The sequence below is a fragment of the Canis lupus genome, chromosome 16 (assembly GCF_048164855.1).
Source record: "Canis lupus baileyi chromosome 16, mCanLup2.hap1, whole genome shotgun sequence".
In the NCBI taxonomy this organism is placed as follows: domain Eukaryota; kingdom Metazoa; phylum Chordata; class Mammalia; order Carnivora; family Canidae; genus Canis; species Canis lupus.
In genome coordinates this window covers 31042600-31058112 of record NC_132853.1, presented here as the reverse complement: position 1 = coordinate 31058112, position 15513 = coordinate 31042600, and the positions used below count along the sequence as shown (strand labels likewise).

Genomic DNA, 15513 nt, shown 5'->3' with positions numbered 1-15513 from the left:
AGCTCAGGGACCACCTCTTCCAGGAAGCCTGCCTGGTGTTCACCACAGCGCACAACAGCACTCACACACGTGTGCGTTTCCTCAGCCCCTGGGAATCGGCTTCCGCTTCTCTTCGGATGCCCTCTAACCACTTGTCCGGTGAAAACGACCAGTCCTGGAGCAGAGAGACGTTGTCAAACGAGTTTGTCCAGAGGAGAGTGACCGAGACAGGAACATACTTTAAGGCAGGATTGAAAGAAATGGGGGATGTTCATCGTGGAAGAGAACCCTGTCGGGGATGTACTACCTCTTCTTCGCTTGACCCAGAGGACACACTAGGACCTGAGGGGAGAGGCAGCACAGCCTACTTTGCTGTAATGGAAGGAAAAAGCTTTCTAGGAACTATAAAGGAGCTGATGAAAGCCCCCATTCTGAGGTTTGGCAGCTCGGGGGTGATGCCTGCATCCCACTATGGCCTTCTGTCCTTAGGCCAGTTATTCCATCTCTCTCAGTCCTGGTGGCCTTGTTAATAAAACGGAAATCATAAGAGTAAACGAGAATATGCATATCAAGTGATTTTCATTGTGCCCGAGACCTAGGAAAGCTAGTAAACGTGAGGCTGCCTTTCTTGTGTGGGGGTGTTATGGTTTTTTTTTTTTTTAGATTTATTTTATTCATGAGAGACACAGACAGAAAGAGCAGCAGAGACACAAGCAGGCTCCCCGTGGGGAGCCTGAGGCAGGACTCGATCCCAGGACTCTGCGGTCACCACCTGAGCCAAAGGCAGACGGTCAACCACTGAGCCACCCAGGCGTCCCATCACACTCTCTTTCTAATGACTGGTGCAGGTATAATTATTCCCACTTTATGGATGACACATATAAATAACATTTAATCTAAAAAAATTTTATTTATTGCACTTTTCCACAAGCCAGACCTTGTTCAAACTTACTGAGGCTACCGCACAGAGAAAAGCAAACACAATCCCTTCTCTAAGGAAGTGTACTTTTTACTGAGGGATTCTGGAGATAATCAAGTAACAGATATATAAATGAGGGAATTTCAGATAACAGTACAGTGAGACAATAGAAGAGTGTGATTGGGAATAATAATGAGAAGGGTTAGTGAAGTCTTTCTGAAGGTGTGACATTTGAGCCTAGTCCTGAATGATGATAAGGAACCTACCTATACGGTGACAATTCCAAACCATACAGAGTCCCAGAGGCAAGTAAGATCTAGATAGCATTGAAGAATAAAAACAAGGCCACTGTGTTCCTGGCATAGAGAATAGGGAGGAAAGTAGTAGGAAATAAGGTCAAAACAGGTAGGTTAGGGGCCAGATAATACAGACCATTTTAAGCCATATCTAAAGGTTTGGATTTTATTCTGAAAGTAATAGGAAACTACTACAGAGTTTAGGTTGAAGTATACAGGTGATATGGTCTGATCCCACATTTTTTTTTAAAAGATTTTATTCATTTATTCATGAGAGACACAAAGAGAGGCAGAGGGAGAATCAGGCTCCCTGCAGGAAGCCCGATGCAGGACTCGATCCCAGGACCCTGGGATCACACCCTGAGCTAAAGGTAGACGCTCATCCGCTGAGCCACCCAGGCATCCCTGATTCACTTTTTGTTTTAAAGGGTTTTGTTTATTTATTTGACAGAGGGCCAGAGAATACAAGCAGGGAGAGGAAGAAGCAGGCTTCCCGCTAAGCAGGGAGCCCAACGTGGGTCTCCGTCCCAGGACCCTGGGATCATGACCTGAGCCAAAGGCAGACACTCAAGCACTAAGCCACCCAGGCCCTAATTCACATTTTTTTAAAAGCTTTTATTTATTCATTAGAGACACAGAGAGAAGCAGAGATACAGGCAGAGGGAGAAGCAGGCTCCCTTGCATGAAGCCCAACATGGGTCTCTGTCCCAAGACCCAGGGATCACGACCTGAGCCAAAGGCAGATGGTCAACAACTGAGCCACCCAGGTGCCTCCTGATTCACATTTTTTAAAAGACCTTGGTTGTGTTGTGTAGAATACATTAAAGGGAAGGGGGCAAAAACGGAAGTAGAGCAGTTAGGAGGCAATTGAGGTGAGTAATGATGGTCACCTTGAGTGAATATGAGTAATTATTAACTTGTTGTCACAGGGCCAGAAAATTGCAAAGCCAAAAATATCTTCTGAATCTTTCCTACTTTGGCACAAAAACTTGAAAATGCTATGATTCTACGAATTTATTTGTATTGTTTTGTGTTTGAAAATCTTTTTCATCTACCTTAGTTCTTATACCAGATTATCAGCTTTTTCAGGATAAGACCTGTCATATATTAAGTTTCTTACAGCATAGACTCAAACCTCATGCAAACATAAATGTCACTGAAACCAACAATACATTCCCTTAGCCATTTTTTTCCTCCAGGCCCCCAATACGTAGCAACAGATAGCCATATAAATACATCAGTAATAGTGTCTTTGTCTTGGGATCTGTTATTTTGTTTTGTAATTTCAAATGAAACTATTCCTTTCCAAGGTGCAATAATCTTTTTTTTTTTTTTTTAAGATTTTATTTATTTATTCATGATAGAGAGAAAGGCAGAGACACAGGCAGAGGGAGAAGCAGGCTCCATGCCGGGAGCCCAACATGGGACTTGTTCCCAGGACTCCAGGATCACGCCCTAGGCCAAAGGCAGGCGCTAAATCGCTGAGCCACCCAGGGATCCTCCCAAGGTGCAATAGTCTTGATAGCGGTAAAATGGTCTTAGCTATAGTTCTCATGAGTCTGGGTGTGCTTGTAATATTGCATACATCATTATGATAACTAATGCTAACCCATGAGTTTGACCATGAATGGAGGAGCACCTCAGGGCAAGGTTATTATCTGTTCTGCAGGTAGAGGTATTGATTACAAACTTAAAATATTAAGGACTGGACTGACATTTCAGACTTAGCACCTTTAATCTGTAATATCATTTTTTAGAAGTAAACCTTGCGAACCCTTTCTAGTTAGCTTTGATCATGTCCAATTTTATATAATAGGTAAAATTTGTTGTTATACAAGCCATTTGGGGAGATGGGGGTGAGCAAAATGGGTGAAGATGGGAAAAATGGGGGAAAACAGAAACCATTGATAGTCACACATTTTCTTATCTGATTATTGGTTTTCAAGCTTTATGAAGACTTAAAGATTATAAAGATGAGTCATTTTAAAAATTTGGTTTGTAATTCCATTTTTGAGTGTTTTTAATGCATAATATAACTTGAGGAAACTGCTACTTAAATCTTATCATGTTAGTCCCTGAGCTGCATTTCTCAGCTATTTGCCTAATAAAACTACTAGATCCATTTGGCAGTGAAACATCTAGCAATTATTCCAACAGTACTAAAACTGTTTATTTAGCTGCTATTTATTATAATAATCTCCTCATCCCTAAACAAGAAAGAGTAATGCATCTCAATAAATATTAAGAACAAGTGAATTGTAGTTCATTTGAGAATAAGCTGGGCAATCACAGTTTTCAGTGATTGCAGTGATGGCATTTAGTTGTCTCAGTAAGTCTTGATCTCCTAGTTTCTTATTTCCTGGCAACTTAACCTTTAAGTCACATATTTGAGGAGCTACTCCATTTAAAAGATCTTCAATAAGTTTATATATTTGACAGACCAGGTGAAATGAAAACAAGTCATTCATCCGTAGAGGGCCTTTTTAAAAAATGTTTATCAGGATCAGGGCCAGCTTCGTGGATAGATGACCCATGCAGTCAATAAGAGCCTGTTTTTTAAAGGGCCCTTTCAGCCCTGGTGGCTCAGCGGTTTAGCGCCGCCTTCAGCCCAGGGCGTGATCCTGGAGACCTGGGATCGAGTCCCATGTTGGTTCCCTGCATGGAGCCCTCCCTCTGCCTGTGTCTCTCTGTCTGTCTGTCTCTCTCTCTCTCTGTGTGTTTCTCATGAATAAATAAATAAAATCTTAAAAAAAAATAAATAAAAATAAAGGGCCTTTTGCCCCAAATAGACGGAATGACATTTCAGCATAATTTGGGCTAAAGCCATGTCAGCCTTTTGGGATAAGCAGAGTTAAAAGCAGAGGCAAAAAACTGGGAAAAATGCAAAAGCAGAGAACCCAATCTCAGGAAGTAAAAGCGAAGAGATGAGGCAAAAGGAAAATTTAGGTCTCCTGAGAATAGTCAGGATCTATGAAATAACATCAAGCAAAATTCCAAGCTCCTTAACATGCCCCATAAGACCCTAGGTCATCTAGACTCTGTTTGCTTTTTGAACTTCATCTGCTGTTTCTCTCTCTCCCCACATTCACCATGTTCTAGCCGTACTTCTTTGTGTCTGTAAATACCCCCAATTTTTTTTTGCTGCCTCAACACCTTTTCTCTGCCTGGAATACTTTGTCTCCCAGTTTTTTTCCTGGCTGACCTATTGTTTGGATCTTAGCTGGAACACCACTACCCAATCTAAATCAGCCCGCGTCTGTCCAAGTTACATTGGTGTATATGAAATCCAGTTTGTTTGTTTCCTTTTTTATTATTATTTTGCTCTCAACACTAGAATGTAAATGCCATAAGAGCAGGGACCTTGGCTTGTTCCCCACATTATCACAAGCACATAGCTTAGTGTGCATGGTTGTACTGAGTAAATGATTGGGGAATGAGTGCAGGAATGAAAGCAAACAGAAGGCAGTCGGTAGTGTAAGGAAACTTTTGAGAGCAGTGAGCTGTTGCTCTGATGAAGATCTCCTGTTTGAGATTAGAACTCCTTTCAAGCAGTTTTCCAGTGTTTTCCACAGGGTTGGTCTGTGTGTTCCAGGCAGTTGCTATGTGTCCACCCCCAAGGCAAATGAGCAGCATTCCTGAACTGCTTAGATTCTTTTTTTTTTTTTTTTTTTTTTGCTTAGATTCTTAAGAAAAAATTCATTAGCAGTAGGAATATTGCCTTTCGGTACAAAATAAAGAAGATAGATTGCCTTTGACTGATACTTTATATCTTAATCTCTTAAAACTTTCATGTTATTTCTTAAAAGATCAGTTAAGTAGTAAAGTCAAGCCCAGGGAAGGAAGCCATTCCTGATTATATGACCCTAGGATTATTTAAATACTAATACTGTCTCAAAGAATCTGTGCTGTGATAAGGTATAAGACATGTTGCCACAGTTTCTAAACACTTTGTTTTGTGTCTTCAAGTATAATGCTGAATCTATAGGTCTAACTTTACAACAAGAAATATTTAATTGTTTTCATATTTTAATATAGCAGTTCTAGTTGATCTATAAATAGTAAGCATTTCCAACTTGTCTGTCACAGAATCCAAACAGATTATTTATTAGGTAACCAGCACTATCATTCCCACCTTAATGTAAAATTTTTCCTGTGCAAGTCCTTTTTTTCCTCCCTTCCAGTTCCTTCCAAATGACTTGACTACTGGCTACCCTATACCACTCATGGACCAGACTGTGTCTTTGAGGTGCATGGACATTTTATAAGGAAAGTCCTCCCCTCAAAAAACTCTGAGGAGCTTGTAGTTCTGTAAGCCAGGAACAGAATTTTTTTTATTGATAGAACCAAGGAACCTTTAAAAATCACCTGATGAATGATCTTGTCATTCTACATACGGAGAAACTGGGGAGCAGAATCGTTCAGTGACCACTCCAAGTCCTGTGGCTAGTGGACAGCACACATGGAACTCAAACCCAGGTATCTTAACTTCTAGACAAGTGCTCATCCCAGTGCAATGCCCTTGTAAAAATAAAACATGTGGCAAAGAGAATTCCAAAGTGTTTCTTTTTAAATAGGCTAGAGATGATTAATATGAGAGGAAATTTACATTAAGTACTATTTGTACTGTGAGTTTCTTTGCTATAAGTCTTCTTTTTAAACTCTAGGAGGGAAAAAGTGTCTATTTTTACTGCTTGCCAATTTGCTTACAAAGGATTAGTTATAAGAAATTATTATTTTTTAAAGATTTTATTTTTTCATGAGAGACACAGAACGAGAGAGGCAGAGACATAGGCAGAGGGAGAAGCCCTGATCCGAAGGCAGATGCTGAACTGCTGAGCTACCCAGGCATCCCTATAAGAAATATTTAAAGGGTATAGCCAGTTTTCTCTGGTAAATACCAGGTCTATGTTATTTTTATTTTCTCTTTCGCTTTGCAACATTTGCTGATACTTTAGCAAATGGAGATAAAAAAAGAGAATGACATAAAGGGAAATTACATCAAAGGAGACAGAACCAGAAGGGGCTAATCTATCTTCTTTCTTTTCTTTTCTTTTCTTTTCTTTTCTTTTCTTTTCTTTTCTTTTCTTTTCTTTTCTTTTCTTTCTTTCTTTTCTTTTCTTTTCTGAGAGGGGAAGACAGAAATGGGTATGGGGGGTGGGCAGAAGGAGAGGGAGAAAGAGAATCTTAGGCTGCATGCCTAGCGTGGTGATGGTGGTGGTGGTGATGATGATGATGATGATGATAAGAAGAAAGGAAGAAGATGATGATGATGATGGTGAAGGTGAAGGGACCATTTCAGTGTAAAGTAGTAAGCCCATACATCTCTCCTTTATTGTCACACCTTGTCCTTCTTCCCTTTACTTCTAGTTTCTTTTCACTTTAGAAAAACAACTAAATGGCATAGAGTTCCTGGACTACACAACTTGTTGAATACTTTGAAGTAAATAATAGATATTTTAAAGACATTAAATAAACAACAGAGATTAAAATACCTAGGTATTAAATAAGCAAAGTGTGAGACCCATATGAGACACCTTGGAAACACTACAGAAGGCCACAAAAGAAGATTTGAAGAAATGGAAAGACATACCAGTTCTTGGGTAGCAGGACTCAACCATATAGATACTTCCTCAATTATATAGTACTTCCTCAATTATAAATTTAACATGATTCCCCAAAAGTTGGCATAATTTTGTTTTGTTTTGTAAACAGAATGAGATTTTGAAGTTAATATGTAAAAATTACCAAAAATAGCCAGGAAAACTTGATTAACAAAAGAAGTAATGAGGGAGTGTTGGATTTACTATGTACAAAACATAAAGCCTCATCATTAAGATAGACTAACCAGTGGGCCAGAATAAAAAGCACAGAAGTAGGCTCAAATATTTATGAGATGGATTACTTATAGTAATGTTGTTGAGGCAACTGAGTGATATTCTTGGGAGAAAATAAAAGAGTTGGATCTATACCTTATACTGTACAATAGGATGGATTCCAAATGGATCAAAGATTTTTAAATAAGACTATAAAAATACTGGAAGAAAATACAAGAGAGTTCTTGATAACCTTGCAGTGTATAAGGACTTACATTTGACTTAAAACCCACAAGTCATGGAAGATTGATAAATTCCACAGGCCTTTGTATAACGACAATAACAACAAAATCCATAACTAAGAATAAAGGAGGAAAAATATATTTACATTTCTTAATGCAGACAGAGGAGATAGTCTCCCTGGGAAAAAAAGAACTCCTAAAACCTAGATGGAAAAAAGTTAACCACAAAAAAAAAAAATTGGCAAAAGATATAAAAATAAAGTTCACATAAAAGGAGACACTAAATGGTTCTTAAAACATAAAAACAAATGTTCATCCTCATCAATCTTAAGATCTTAAGATACTGGGCAGCCCAGGTGGCTCAGCGGTTTAGTGCCAGCTTCAGCCCAGGGTGTGATCCTGGAGACCCGGGGTCAAGTCCCACGTCGGGCTCCCTGCATGGAACCTGCTTCTCCCTCTGCCTGTGTCTCTGCCTCTCTCTGTGTGTCTCTCATGAATAAATAAATAAAATCTTAAAAAAAAAATCTTAAGATACTATTTTCATCAATAAGATTGTCAAAAATCCAGAAGTTATATAATACACCATGTTAATGAGAACATGGAGTATCAGGCACTATTATTGGATAGGTGGTAAATTAGGGCAATTGATGATTGAGGGCAGTTTGGCAATTTCTATCAAATTATCAAGTGAAAAAAATCAAGTGTATATAAATGCTGATCTATTTTTGTGAATTTGTCATACAGATAAATTTGCACACATGTGATGTGACCCATATGTAGGGTTTTCATTGCAGCATGTTTATAATAGCAAAATATGTGAAACAATTTAAGTATCTATCAATAAGGGAATAAATAAATATGAGAATAAATTCCATAAAATGGAATGCCATGCAGCTATGAAAAATTTAAAAAAATTAGGGAGGACCCTGGATGGCTCCATCAATTAAGTATCCAACTCTTGATTTCAGCTCAGGTTGTGATCTCAGGGTTGTGAACTTGAGCCCTACATCAGGCTCCACACTGGGCACGGAGCCTGCTTAAGATTCTTCCTCTCCCTCTCTTAAAAAAAAAAAAAAAAAGGATGCTATGTAAAAATGGAAATAATTCCAGGTTCTACATTAATTTATAAAAACGAGATTGCACAGCTGTGCTTACAGTTTACAGGACTACTGCATACACCAGAGGACCTGTTTACATCATGTATATGACCCATACCCTCAGGGATTATACAGTGCACAACATGAACAGCTGGATGCTTTCTGTGCATTGTACCTCCTTTCTTAGTCGAAACAAAAGCAAAGGAAACAATATTCATATTTGTCTATGCATAAAGGAACTAAAAGTATTCACAAGAAACAAAAACAGGGGTACTTAAGTATGTGGAAATAAGTTTGAAGATAGGATAGATATATACATCCATTGCATAGATCTCATTGTAATGTATTAGCAATTTTTAAAAACTAAAAAACATACTATTATCAATAGTATGAATATTCATTCAATATTATAATTTCATCAAGTTAATATTTACCATCTTTTCTGCCAAATGTTTTTATCCCTTTTTCTCTATTTTTGATCTAGTAAAAAGAACTAGTTTTAGAAAGTATTGAATGTAATCTCTTTGGGAATATAAATTAAGTCTATTCAAACTTATGCATTGTAGGCAGATTTTTTTTATCTAATGAAATTTCTATATATAATTTAAACTGTTTTCATCAAAGTAAAGCTCTCATTTGTTTTCTGAAATAGACTTATTTTATAAAACAAGATTTTTTCCCCCAGGGTTCCACTTTCTCTGTTGTTGCTGACCTCACATTTTTCCCTTATGAGTCACTAAACTAGAAAAACAATATATTTTTCTTGAATTGGCATATTTTTTTGTGTGTGTGTGAAACTTCTGTGTCATTCATTAATAATGTGAAGTTGTGGGTGTGTGTGTTTGTAACATTACAGATCTGTTGGTTGGGCGGCTTGCTAGCTTCTGTAAAGGAAGGAGTAGAGAATAAAAAGGGAAGGAAAAGGCATTTTATGAAATTTAAGGCTTAAGGATATGATAATGGATACCTGTTCATTAAAAAAAAAAAAAGAAAGCCTGCTATTTGGTGGATAAAACTAAACCCATTTCTGTTAGTTTAATCAACAGTATCATCTCATATAGACAGCATATTAGTACTTTTAAGACTGTCACCCTATATTTTCAGAAAATGAAGTTTTTCTACATAAATCAGCTTCCCCAGCATGCTGTAGTGAAAAAAGGTTGGGTTTGGAGCTAGAGAGAATTAGGTTCACATTCTACTTTAACACTGTGTAGCCTTGTGGTCACAGTTTCTCCGTGACAAGGTTTTCATTTATGTAAATATAAATATGTAATTATACCTGCCTTGTGGGGCTCCTTTGAGGGAAGTTAGAATCCTCATTTGGCCACATTGGTGCTTAGTAATGATTCTGTTCTGGGTGGAGTGGCCTTCCTCCATGCTCCCCCAGCCCCCTGTGCACACACTGTCAGAGCACTTAGCACCCTCCTGATGTCTGTTGCAGCACTTAGGATACTGTCAGGCATGTTAAGTGAATGAAATAATTTAAACACTTAAATTTCATTTCAATACTTTAAAATAGAAATATTTTTAAATGCCTTGTTAAGTTTGACATTATATGAAATCTGTTTTTGCATTTTAGCCACAATATATCCATTAGACAAGGGTATGTTTCATCACTTGGGGAACTCTGTGTCCCTTTAGGACAAATCACCACTAGATGGTGATCACCACTAGGCTGGGATCTTATTCGCTTTGGCGTCATTTCTCTGCTGGTTTTAATCTGCATGCTTCCCATGCTTCTGCCACAGGGACTGTGAAAGTCGAAGCAGGATTTTAACATTCAGGCCAGTGGAACAACACTATGTTAGGTTCCCAGAAGGTGGTTGGCTCTTTCTTTAAGGCCTATTCAAGTTATTTACAGCAGAATGTGTGGTTTCTCCCTCATTCAATGGTTAGAGAAAAGCTGACATAATCACCTTGATTTTAGTTCTCTGCCTCAGTTTTGCTCTCCCTGGAATTTTGGTTTTCTGAGTCCTTAGCCTCTCTGGAATTCTGCAAGAAGAGTTCCTCCTGAATCTCCCTCCAGCTGTTTCTGAGGCCAGAATTTTGCTTTGAATCAGTTACTGGTATGCAGAAATTTCCCCTCAGCAACTCAGAGATATATAGCATGCCATCCCTGTTCACCCCAGTACACAATACACATGTTCCCATGTTCTCTATGTGGGCTCAGACTCACAAATGTTTAAGAAGTCAGGGTACCTGGGTGGCTCTGTCAGTTAAACATCTGACTCCTGATTTTGGTTCAGGTCATGATCTCAGTATTGTGAGATAGAGCTCCCCGACAGTCTCTGCAAGGCATGGAGCCTGCTTAAGATTATCTCCCTCCCACTCCCCCTCACCCAGCTTGCATGTGCATTCTCTTTCTCAAAAAAAAAAAAAAAAAAAAAAAAAAAAAAGGAAACAAAGAAAAAGAAAAAAAAAAATGGAAGCCTTGCCCTAGTTTCAGCTTCTTAGGTCCTTTATCAGTTATCATCTCACCGTCTATTTTTTGTCCTCTAGCAATTTGTCAAAACATTTTATCTGATGGCTCTTCTCCCATTTATTCATGAACATTATGAGTTTATACTCTTATAAAGTGGCCTCTTTGAAGGGAAGGAAGATACATGCCAAGGTCAAGCTTCTACATTTTCTACATTTTTTTTTCTTTAGAGAATTTTTTTTTTAAAGATTTTATTTATTTATTCATGAGAGACACACAGAGAGAGAGACAGAGACACAGGCAGAGGGAGAAGCAGGCTCCGTGCAGGGAGCCTGATGCGGGACTTGATCCCAGGACCCTGGGATCATGCCCTGAGCCAAAGGCAGATGCTCAACTACTGAGCCACCAGGTGCCCCTCTTTAGAGAATTTTAGTTTTAAAAATGTATCAAAGTATACTTGACACACAACTTTACCTTAGTTTCATGTGTACAACATAGAGATTCAACAACTGTACATGATGCTGTGCTCACCACAAGTGTAGCCACCACCTGTCACCACACAACACTATTATGATATCATTGACTATATTCCCTATGCTGTACTTTTCATCCCTGTGACTTATTCTGTAACTGGAAGCCTGTACCTCCAACTCCCCTTCACCTGTTTCTTCCATCCTCCCAGCTCCTTTCCATTCTGACAACTTTAAATGAAAATCAGATTTTTAAAAATTTAGCTTAAGAGATTATATTGAGAGAAAGCATACATATGTGCAAGTTAGGGGAGGGGCAGAAAGGGAAAGAATCTTAAGTAGATTCCTTGCCCAGCAAGGAGCCCCACGTGGGGCTCCATCTCATGCCCCTGAGATCATGACCTGAGGTGAAATCAAGACAAGGGAGCCACCCAGGTGCCCTTAGATATAGTTAATTTATAACAAACAGTACATATTTATAGTGAGAGAATTTGGTAAATTTTGATATGTGTATGTATTTGTAAAACCATCACTACAGTCAAGGTAGTGATTGTACTATGAAGAAACTAAGGCTTCGAGAAGCCTACAAACTCAAATTGGCACCCAGGTGTCTGTGATGCCAAGATCCATGCTCAAGGCTCCGAAGTCTGAGTGCTAGTTAGAAAAACAACCACTGACTGTTTCTCATTTGTGTGAGGAAAGCACACAGTTTCTGAATCTAGCTATTCATTTCCTTAATAAGAAGGTTGTGCTAAATATTCTTAGTGTCTTTTAAGTTTCTGTACTTTATCCACATTTCTTCTGAAGAGATGATAAAGCTCTATTCAAATACAACTTTAATTAAATGAAACTGCACCTTTCTCTTTAATTTTCACAGAAGAGCTATATGAGACATTAAAATCAGATGTATTTTTTTTTCTTTTCATAGGAAAGTATTTAAGAAGCTTGTGGATTAATATGAATCAAAGTAATATAAGATCTGCAGGAAGCCCCTCAAAATAGCTGGTAAGATGATAGGAATTTGTTTTTTTCAACAGTGTATTGTATAATTATTTTATAGACATTCTGCCTATAAACTTTCTAGCCTTGTGATTACAAAAGATATTTGTCACACTTTCATTAGTATGTGATTTTTATTTTTATTATTATTTTTTTAAGATTTCATTTATTTATTTGACAGAAAGAGAGAGAGGGACAAGCTAGGGAGCAGTTGAGGGAGAGGGAGAAGCAGGCCCCCCCTCTGAGAGCAGGGAGCCTGATGAGGGGCTCAATTCCAGAACCGTGGGATCATGACCTGAGCTGAAGGCAGATGCTTAACTGACTGAGGCACCCGGGTGCTCCTGTTATGTGATATTTTAAGTGTATTAATGGTGGAAACTATATGAGTTACCTGAAGTTCAACTGTATTCTTCACCTCTGCCAGAAAATGCAGTTGTTTTTTTTTTTTTTAAAGGTTTTATTTATTTATTCATGAAAGCCACAGAAAGGCAGAGACACAGGCAGAGGGAGAAGCAGGCTCCCTGAGGGGAACCTGATATGGGACTCAATCCCAGGACAGAATCATGACCTAGCCAAAGGCAGACACTCAACCATTGAGCCACCAGGTGCCCCAGAAAATGCAGATTTTACATAGATACAGATAATGACGTGGATGTAGTCCCTATAGCCATGTCTATATGCAGAACTGTTTTCATATTTCTCAGATATTATCAGCAATGACAAGAGTGCCATAGTTCAAAATATATAAAATACATCTAACATGTATATATAGATACATATTGTTTACATGTATATAATTTTTTTAAGCAAAGTTGAATTTGACAACTCTTAAGACATGAAAATTTATTTTCTATTTCTGCATTCTTAGGAAAGGAAGAATTTCTAGACTCTTCATCACGATCTTCAATTACACGGTTAAATCTAAGGCTCCTGTGGTAAAATCATGAATAAAAATACATCTGCTGTGGTATCATCCAGTCTACTTGAAAAGTAATTTTTAAGTAAATTTTTAAAAAGTAATTTTTAAATCTAATATGTTTTGAGCTATCATAGTTTGAAATATGTAGAATGGTAATGAACTTTTTTGATTGAAAATTTTATACAGTTAACTGAGTTAAGGTAGAGTAATAAGTTGATCAATTATTACCTTCCAACATAAATCAATGTATGGGATAAATTCTGCATTCTTTTTTATAATTTTTTATAAAAATTGTTTTTTTTTTAATTTGATCTGATTGTTTAGAATATCTAAAATATTTTATGATTCCAAGTTAAAAATAACATAAAGTAACAGTGGTTTTGCGGGGTAAGAAACCACCCAAAATACCTTGAAACAACAAGCATTTATTCTTTCTCATGATTTGGTAGGTTGGCTGAACAGTTTTTCTGTTATGTACCAGAAGTGCAGGATGACCTCATATGTTCTGGCACCTCATCTGGAAAGGTTGGATGGCGTCTCTTTGAACCTGATCTCATTCTCCAGGATGCTAGCTCAGGCTCTTTCCCATGATGGCAGAATGTTTCCCAGCAACACACCTACGTGTTTTTCAGATGTCTTATTTCCCTCACATTTGCTGATGTACCATTGGCTGAATCAGTTTGGATAGCCAAGTCCAAATTCAAAGGGTAGAGATACAGACTTTACTTTTTATTTTTAATTTTTAAAAATTTTTTTAAAGATTTTATTTATTTATTCATGAGAGACAGAGAGAGAGGCAGATGGGACTCCTAAGTGGCTCAGCAGTTGAGCGTCTGCCTTCAGCTCAGGGTGTGATCCTGGTCCCGGGATTGAATCCCTCATTGGGCTCCCTGTAGGGAGCCCACTTCTCCTTCTGCCTGTGTCTCTGCCTCTCTCTGTGTGTCTCTCATGAATAAATAAATAAAATAAAATCTTAAAAAAAAAAAAGAGAGAGAGAGAGAGAAAGAGGCAGAGACCTAGGCAGAGGGAGAAGCGGGCTCCCCACAGGAGCCCAATGCAGGACTCTGTCCATGAGCCGAAGGCAGACACTCAACCACTGAGCCACCAGGTGTCCCCAGACTTTACTTTTTAATGGAACAACAGTAAAGGCGCATTCCAAAGGGCACACAGACAGGGATGGGAAGAATTGGTGGCTGTTTTGCAAACCCGTAACATACATATAACAGGATATATTCAGAGAAGTCATTCTTGCCTTTCATTCACTCCGTGACCTCATTCTTCCTATAGATAACCATTTTTATTCTTAGTTCTTTTTCAGTGCTTCTTTTTGCATAAGCAAATACATATAAATATATACACATTATATAACAGTATGTGTATATATGATGTGTGTGTGTGTGTGTGTGTGTGTATATATATATATATATATATATTTGTATATAATAGTAAGCACGTGCACACCAGCCCTCAGGTTCATAGGTCTTCCCTGGAGAAGAGTATCAGGCTAATTAAATTGAGGATGTCTTTCTCTGACACCTCCTGAGAGCACTGGAAAAATGTAGTCTCCATGGGGCACAAGCAAGGCCCATCTCTGTGGTATGGAAAGAGCTCCATGTACAGAGCTCTGTGCCCTTGTGCTGAGCAGTTTTACTTTCTAGTACAGCATAGAGTTTTGTCCAACTCTTAAGGGAAACTCAAGCCCATGGGAAAGAATCCTATAACTGAAGCAAGATGGCCGCAAATATCCAGGCTCTGCCTCTTAGGTTCTACTCACCAGCATGTTCTTAACAAAAAGGCAACATGTTATATATACTTTTTGATCTTGCCCTTTTTTTTTTTTTAACTTCTATCCTAGTGATCATATCAGTCTATAAATGTCTTCCTTGGACCTTGTTATAACTGTAGTATTTTATCCTGTGAATGTACTATAGTTTATTCAGCCAGTACCTTATTGACGGACAGCCATTGTTTGCAAGTTTTGGAGATTACAAATTATGCCAAAATGAATAACCTAATATACAAATCATTTTGTATTTTTTGCCAGTGTATCTTTGAGATGGATTCCTAGAAATGGGATTTCTGGGTCAGAAGGTAAATTTAGAGATTACCAAATTCTCTCTTTAGGATCTATGCCATTTTACATCCTCGTCAACGGTATACAAAAATACCTCTTTTCCTGAAGCTTTGTCATCCGAGTATATTGTCAGTTTTAAATATATGTTGATCTGATAGGTGAATAGCAATATCTCTGCCTGGTTTTAATTTGCAATTCTCTGTGATTAAAGTTGAGCGGCAGAACTATTTTTAACAGCCAAAACAAGTAAATAATATAAATTATTAGCATAAGGGGGTTTTAAAAT

The 15513-nt window shown here is 38.0% G+C and overlaps 1 protein-coding gene across 27 annotated transcripts in view; it reads left to right on the top strand.

Moving 5' to 3' along the window:
- The window catches only part of STXBP4 (syntaxin binding protein 4), a 214435-nt gene that overhangs the window by 1028 nt on the left and 197894 nt on the right, over nt 1–15513 (top strand). For 10 of the 27 annotated variants that reach the window (XR_012008817.1, XM_072779972.1, XM_072779973.1 and 7 more), the window contains exons 2-4: nt 12164–12240; nt 13103–13224; nt 13603–13678. Coding sequence is in view for 12 of the 27 variants with exons in the window: in XM_072779972.1 (XP_072636073.1) it covers nt 13178–13224; nt 13603–13678 (123 nt within the window). In the remaining 15 variants the exon portion in view is untranslated. Of the gene's footprint in view, nt 1–12163; nt 12241–13102; nt 13236–13602; nt 13679–13723; nt 13861–15197; nt 15245–15513 lie in introns of those variants that run through there. The other 17 variants (XM_072779966.1, XM_072779962.1, XM_072779955.1 and 14 more) reach the window with 8 other exon arrangements.